The sequence below is a fragment of the Terrapene carolina genome, unplaced genomic scaffold (assembly GCF_002925995.2).
Source record: "Terrapene carolina triunguis isolate 2854851 unplaced genomic scaffold, T_m_triunguis-2.0 Scaffold714, whole genome shotgun sequence".
NCBI lineage: Eukaryota > Metazoa > Chordata > Testudines > Emydidae > Terrapene > Terrapene triunguis.
This window is the reverse complement of record NW_020665065.1, coordinates 16,315,934-16,323,010: the sequence shown is the minus strand read 5'-3', so window position 1 is coordinate 16,323,010 and position 7,077 is coordinate 16,315,934. Positions and strand designations below refer to the sequence as shown.

Here is a 7,077-nt window from a genome sequence, read left to right as displayed (position 1 = left end):
TGTGTATCCTCAGTTCCACTGTTTCCTGGGTACATTTGCTTGTGTGGGTCTTTCAAACAGCAAGGAGGAGAGAAAAGCATTTTAAAAACAGGAAAATGTGACTGTAAAATTGTAAACATTGGCTGTGGGTGGGGGGCCTGTGGGGCAGGTGTGTTACCCGAAACTCCTGTCAGACTTTTCTTGACACTGACTAGATTTCAAGTCGTCAGTGTCCAATTAATTTAATGCTTTAAAGTACTAGTCTTAACTAAGGGCCTGATTTAGAGTCTACTGAAGTCAATGGAATGGCTGATGTTGGTGATGGTGGGTGAATACAGGTCACCGGGAGAGAGCTTGGTGTGTGTTGCTATGAGTCCCATCGCTGCTCAGCTCGGCTTCCCTGTCCTCACTGCCCTCCTGCCCTGAGATAATGTAATGAAAGCCCAGACTGCTGGGGCCATGAACTGCCAGGCCCAGAGGTGCCGGGGCTCTGAACTGCCAGGCCCAGAGGTGCCGGGGCTCTGAACTGCCAGGCCCAGAGGTGCCGGGGCTCTGAACTGCCAGGCCCACAGATGGCAGGGCTCCGCCTGGCAAGCCCTGGCACAAATTAAGCACTGGTTTTAATCTCTGTGTCCATGCTCCCTCTCCTCTGCAAAGCTGCCCACAGCGATGCCCAGGCCTGCTGAGGGACAGGTGCCATGTCACAGATGGCACTAAGTGTCGCTCTGGTGCCTAGGGTCTCCAGGGCTGCTAGTTTGACACCTTTCGCCAGCACTGAATTAAAACCAAAAGATTGTATTTTCTTTGAAGAGAGAAAAAATGTGGATGACTCTGGCACTTTTGACAGGGCTGATGCAGCCGCCGGCTTGCCCGCGGCACGTGTGAGGTGCGCTCCCCTCCCAGGGACAGGCTCTCACCTGCTCGGACCGGCCAGCCGGGGATGGTCTCGGAGGCCCACGCAGTGTGTGCCCCATGCATCGTGTTGCCGCGGGGAGGCCCTGACACGATGCAGGGGGCAGACACAGACTCCGCCGCCAGCCGAGCGAAGACTCTGCCTGGGGTTTGCTGTGCGCCTTGTGGATGAATCTCGTAGAGCTGGGCGCAGGAGGCTCGGTCGCGTGCGGGGATGAGATCAGTAGGGGTGGAGGGCTCAGCACCATGGAGGATAAACATCCCTGACAGTTGGCTCATTCCTGCCCCGCAGCCCCCCTGCTGTCCCAGTGGTGGTCCTTTTCACGGTGATGAGCTCCTCTCCGTGCTCTTCCTGCCCACACCTCCTCAGAGAGCTCTGCAGACACGGCATTCCCCGCTGGCGATCCTCTCCCTGGCGCTCGGAGCCGGCAGCCTTTCTTCCTAGGCTCCCGCGGCCTGGCCTCTGCCATCCTAGCCCTGAGCATTTCCCCCAGCCCTGCCAGTGCATCGTGCCCAGAGCTTTCTAACCAAGCTGCTGCCGGAGGGTGGGGTGGCCTCCCTGGCAGAGCAGTTCCAGGCCGGATCCCCAGCACGTCCTTGGCACCACACACGGATCTGCGCTGTTCAAACGAGACTTTCCGGCCGGGACAGAGCTGGGTTAAAAGGGAAGTTGGGTGGACAGCGCTGTCCAAGAGGAAATGAGCCAGTTGACTCTTGCCTGGCTAATCCCAGGCAGGGCTGCGCTCCTTCCGTGTCTGTTATTCCAATAGCTGTGCACATACTGCCCAGTTGGAAAGGACGCACCTGATGCAGCTGGCTGGTGCCCTTTCGACTCTGCCGGCCTCTGGATGCCAGCGGGTTAGACAGGTGTTCCCTCCTCCAGCGGGAAATGAGACTCTCCCAGCTTAGTCCAGAAGCGGATCCAAGCTGCTTGCGTTGGCCTCTCTCCCTAGTCTGTTTGCCTGTTGCACAGTCCCTGGGGAAGTCTCACTCTTGATCTGGGGCGGGCCCCATCTCTATAAGGGTACGCCTACACTGCAATTGCAAACCCATGGCTGGCTCATGCCAGCAGACTCAGGCTCGGGGGGCTCCGGCTAAGGGACTGTTTAATTGCAGTATAGACGTACCCTAAGAGGCCAAGCCAACCCCCTGTGTCCAAGCTCCCTCCAAGTTTGGGGGAAGTTTGGATCCCACCCAAACTTAGTGGCTTGGGGCCCGCTCTGCTTTCAAACCTATGGCTTGTTCGGTGCCAGGCTCTGCCCCTCGCCTGCCCTTTGGAACTGAGGGTTTGGGGACTGGCCAAAGTAAACCCACTGTGCAAACAGGCACGGCTGCTATTTGATCCAGTCGCACTGCAGACCGGGCTTGGCTGCACCTGTGCAAACGGCGGCTGATAGCACTTTTCCCCTGTAGGCTTTGGGGACTGAAACCCCCAGGGTAAAAGACACCCGAGACAGAAAGACGTCTGTGCGTTATGCTCCAGTTTGGGGGGTCATCTTGAGGTGTCTGATAACAAAGGGATGTCTGCAGGTTAGGGAGCACGTTTCCCGTGGCAGCTGGGAACTGCCGAATGGCAAGTCAAAGCACAAATAAATAAAAGAAAAGCCCGTGAGTTATAGCATTTCTCCCTAGCAGGGAAGGAAATGTTTCCTGGTTGGGCATTGTGCCAGTGCCTGTGTTTGCATTTAATCAGCTCTAAGTGAGGGCACAGGACGCTTCTTTATCTGGGCTCTCCTTCCCCACTGGATACCAGCGACGTTGTTGCCATCAGGTTTTGCTACAATCCCGGAGCTGTGCTGCTGGTGTCCTGACCCCTCCTGCTGCTTTGGGCTCCGGCGCTGCTCTCCCGCAGGAAACGCTGCCTCGTCTGTAGCCGCCAAGCGCCTGCGAGGCAGCGTCGTCTAGTGGGTAAAGGAGGGGCCCCTGGGTTCTGTTTCAGGTTCTGCCACCGCCGAGTCAGGGCAGCCCCTGGGTCCTACCTTATACCTGGCCCTACCATTTACAAGTCACTCCTGGCTTGAGTGGTTCAGCACCTGTGAAAATTAGGGTGCTCATCTCCAGGGGCCTGTTTCCCCTTCTATCAAAGGGTGTAACCCACAGGGCGTGGTAAGCCATAATTAATTAGGAGCCGAGCCCCGTGAGCTGGAAGGTGCTAGTGAAGCACAGGGAATTCTAATACTTTATTCCCCACTCCCAGGACGAGACAGACATGGGGGTTTCTCTTCTGACTAGATCTCCTCTCTTTGTGTCCCCAGGAAAGCAGCCGGGAAGGTGCCAGGCGAGACGTCAGGATTCCTAGAGACATGGCTTCCTCCAACCCGCCCCCAAGCCCTGCAGTAGGTAATGTGAACCCAGCCCTTCTCCTTCAAGAACTCGTATTAATCATTAGAAAATGAAACCGATCTAGCCCAGTCCCCTCGCGCTGTGAGCTCGTGGGGCCAGGGCTGGCTTTGTGCTCTGTGTGAGGGCAACGCCTGGCACAAGGGGGCCCCGATCCCTGATCGGCACCTCTAGGGGCCTCTGCAATCTCAGTCATAAATAACAGCCACAGACGGGCATGGGGAGCGGCTCGTGATGGGCAGCCTCGGTTTCCCTTCGGCATCGAGGCTTTTGTAATGCAGAGCAGCCCCTCGGGATGCGGGGCTTTCAGCGCCCTCCAAGAGCTACCAGGCAACCCATCGCCCGGCGGTGGAATGTCATTCGCTCCTAACAGAACTCGGAGGCTCAGGCAGGTCACGGCCCCATGCAATTGTAACCCCGAACCGACCCACATCGGAGGTCCGTGATCCTGTCCCTCCCCTGCACTCTTGACAGCAGCGCTGTATGTGGCATTCTTTCCAAAGGGCGGGCCAAGGCGATGTAGGGACATGGTGCCCGGTTTAACGCGTGTGGCAGGGGAGGGGAGGCAGAAAAGTCCCGGGGTCTGAACCTGCCCTGCCCTGCCGCTCGCATGTAAACCACGGCTAGACTGGAACCTGCAGCCTGCTCACGCTCATTTTACACCCGCGTTGCACAGGGTAAATGGCGAGACACGGTGCCAGGCAGGCACTTGACGGTCAGGGAGACCTTGCTAGATATTAGAAGAGCTGGGAAGCCCTGTGAGATTGAATCTACAGAGCGTCTCTGGGCCCTCCCCACAATTCCCCCGGCATGTGTGCCCGGAAGGACAGGCAAGTTCTCCCACGATTCACTGGGAAAGAATCATGGAGCAGCTCAGCCCGCTGCAGCTCTAAGAGCCAGGGGACGTGACCCCACAAGTCCTAGTGCCTCACACAGGCGCCAACTTTTGTTGGCGCTGGTGGGTGCTCGCGATCCCCTGGCCCCGCCCCTGACTCCGCCCCTGCCCCCTCCCTGCCCCATTGGATCCCTCCCCAAATCCCCGCCCTGGCCCCGCCTCTTCCCCAAGCGCGCCACATTCCTCCTCCCCTCCCCCCCTCCCAGGCTTGCATGAAACAGCTGTTTTGCGGCGCAAGCGCTGGGAGGGAGGGGGGAGAAGCAGGACGCGGCAGCCCGCTCAGGGGAGGAGGCGGAGGTGGAGGTGAGCTGGGGCGGGTCGGGGAGCTGCAATTTTCCCCCATGGGTGCTCCAGCCCCGGAGCACCCACGGAGTCGGCGCCTATGGTGCCTCACATGAGTGAGTGCAGTGCCAGTGCAGCTTTGCCATGTGGTCGCTCAAACCCGGGCTGGGCCAGCCCGCGTGTCCATCCCCCGGGTTGACACTGCAGCGAAGACGCCTCCGCAGAGATCGCCATACAAACTCCAGGCCTCTGAGCGTTAGGGGGCCACATTTTCAGAGGAGCTCAACTCCCGCAGAGGCACCAGAATGAGGGGCCGGATTGCTCAGCACGCAGGGTTCATTTTACAGATGGGAAACTGAGGCACAGGGAGGCTAAATGACTTGGTAAGGTCATATAGGGAGCTTGTGGGAGAGCGGGGACTTAAACCCAGGTCTTTCAAGTCTCAGGCTAGTGGCCTAACCACTGGATCATCTTCTAGTGGCTGGAGCTCACCCTGAACCCCAGTTTTGAAGCCTGCTCCTTATGGCCAGCTTTGGATCTGGAGCCACTCAGACCCACTTCCCGTCTGCTGTGGTACAGTCCGGTCCATGCTGTACACACCCTGCCTACAAACCAGAGCTGGCTGGCTGAGAGGAACCAAGCCTGGGCCGGTCCCAGAGGCAGCAGTCAGTCCATGCAGCCGCCCGTCCTTCCCCCCCGCAGAGCCCTGAGACACAAGGAGATTGCAAAGGGGGACGCTGGAGAAGGAAGAAGCAATGGGATAAATACGAGTTCTATTCCAGCAGCGCATAAAGGCCACAGCTGAGATCAGGGCCTCATTTCCCTGTTCCAAACGGCTGACAAGCAAAGTATCAGACAAGAGACAGCAGGTGGATACAGACAGATAAGCTCAAGGACAAAGTGAGATTTTATTTCCGTTTGACGGCTGGGAACTGAGGCCCGGTGTGAGTAAGTGACTTGCCCAAGGTCACATGGAGAGTCTGTGGCGGAGTTGTCAATTAAGCCTTGAGTCCCAAGCTACAGCCTTAACCATTAAGCCATCTTTCCTTGCACGGAAAACTGCACCACCTAATGAAGCCTTGAGCTGAGGGGAACTCACTGGCAGTACATGAACCAGCTGGGCCAGCTCTGAGCTGAAGCGCTGCCTCAGAATTGACCTGGCACGCAGTTTCTCAGAGTCACTCTGTATACAGCTCTAGGCAGACGGTGAATAGCTGAGTGGCCCAGCCACTGGGCTGGGATTCCGTAGAGCTGTGGTCAAGTCCTGCTCTGCCACAGACTCCATGCGTGACCCTGGGCAAGTCACTTAACCTTGCTGGGCCTCAGTTCCCACCTGTACAATGGGGATCCTAATCCTTCCTTTCTTTTGGCCGTGTCTATTTACAGTGGAAGCTCTGTGGGGGCAGAGACTGTTTCTCCTGTGTGTGTGTACAACAACACGGGGCCCAGACCTCAGCTGAGGCCTCTAGTTGTTCCTATAATGCTAACCATGAACATTAATAATTTGTCCAAGCCACGCAGAGTGCAAGACTGGTAAACAGGCAGTGTAAACGGAGAAGAGTGAAGGAGATTTTAAAACATCTCTGTGCCGACCACTACGGGGTTCTTTGGAGCACAGGACAGGAAGCCTGGAGAGCCTCCAAATAGAATTTTTGATTCTAAACCCGTGACCGTCACTCCCCCTCCTGGTTTTTCATTGGTTGTCCCCCAGAATCAGTTGATCCCTGTGTTTCTTCTGGTCCTGCCCACCCCGCATATGCCCTGGCCTGGTCTTTGCCAGTTCAGCAGTAATGCTGGCTTCCAACTGGTCAGTGCGAGAGGCAGAGGGCGGAAGACGTGGGAGAGGGGCAGAGGAAAGAGATGAAGGGTGAGAGAGGCGCGTCAGAGAGGATGCGGTGACAGGAGGCCGAGGGGGCAGCTGGCCGGCTAATACCTCAGCCGGGGAAGTGCTGGAAAGCAGTTCTGAGACAGGCCCTCCCGAAAAAAAACCTCTTAGCAGCAGAACGTGCCTCCCAGTCCTAGGGGACAAGCAGCCTCACGCAGCCCCGCTGCTGCCTTCCTGGATTAGCATGGCCCCATTGCAGGGCAGGGGTTGTTCCCCTTCTCAGCCAGCCAAGGAGAAGCCTGGGCTGGCTCTGAGCAGGCTTGCGGGTGGCGCTGTTTACTCCATAAAATTAATCTCTAACGTCTTGGCTCCCAGCCACTCGGCATGCTAAATCGGGAGCAGATTGAGATTAGATACCGCCGCTTGCTCGGGCATTTGGAGAAATGTTCTAAAATGCCCCCGGGGCGCCCGGCCACAGACAGGAGGTGCAAGGGAAATAAGAGGCGGGGAGGTGCTGCTGCTGGGGGTTTTAAAAGTGGAATTTACCCCCTTTCCCCTCCTGCTATGAGGACCCTAACTGAGCATGTGACGGGTGGTGCTGGGCCGGCTTCTCTGCTGAGAGTGGACGTGCACCTTCGCCTGAATTTTCCTCCAATCCCATGTCACTCAGTCAATGCAGCTCAATCCTCACCCACTGCACCCCCTGCTATTCCAGTCCTGGCCCCCCCCCCCAGCTCTGCCAGTGCACCTCAATCCTACCCCTGCTACTCGGATTCTAGCCCCTCTGCTGTGCAGTGCACACTGCTGTTCCAGTCCTGGTCCCCCAAATAACACTACCAGTGTA

General features: G+C 57.4%; 1 protein-coding gene across 1 annotated transcript in view; it reads left to right on the top strand.

The window, feature by feature from the left end:
- ARHGEF10L (Rho guanine nucleotide exchange factor 10 like) overlaps positions 1 to 7,077 on the top strand; it is a 161,438-nt gene that overhangs the window by 28,086 nt on the left and 126,275 nt on the right. Inside the window, exon 2 of the mRNA XM_026659969.2 lies at positions 3,147 to 3,231. Coding sequence (XP_026515754.1) covers positions 3,195 to 3,231 — 37 coding nt within the window. The 5' untranslated portion in view covers positions 3,147 to 3,194. The remainder of the gene's footprint in view (positions 1 to 3,146; positions 3,232 to 7,077) is intronic.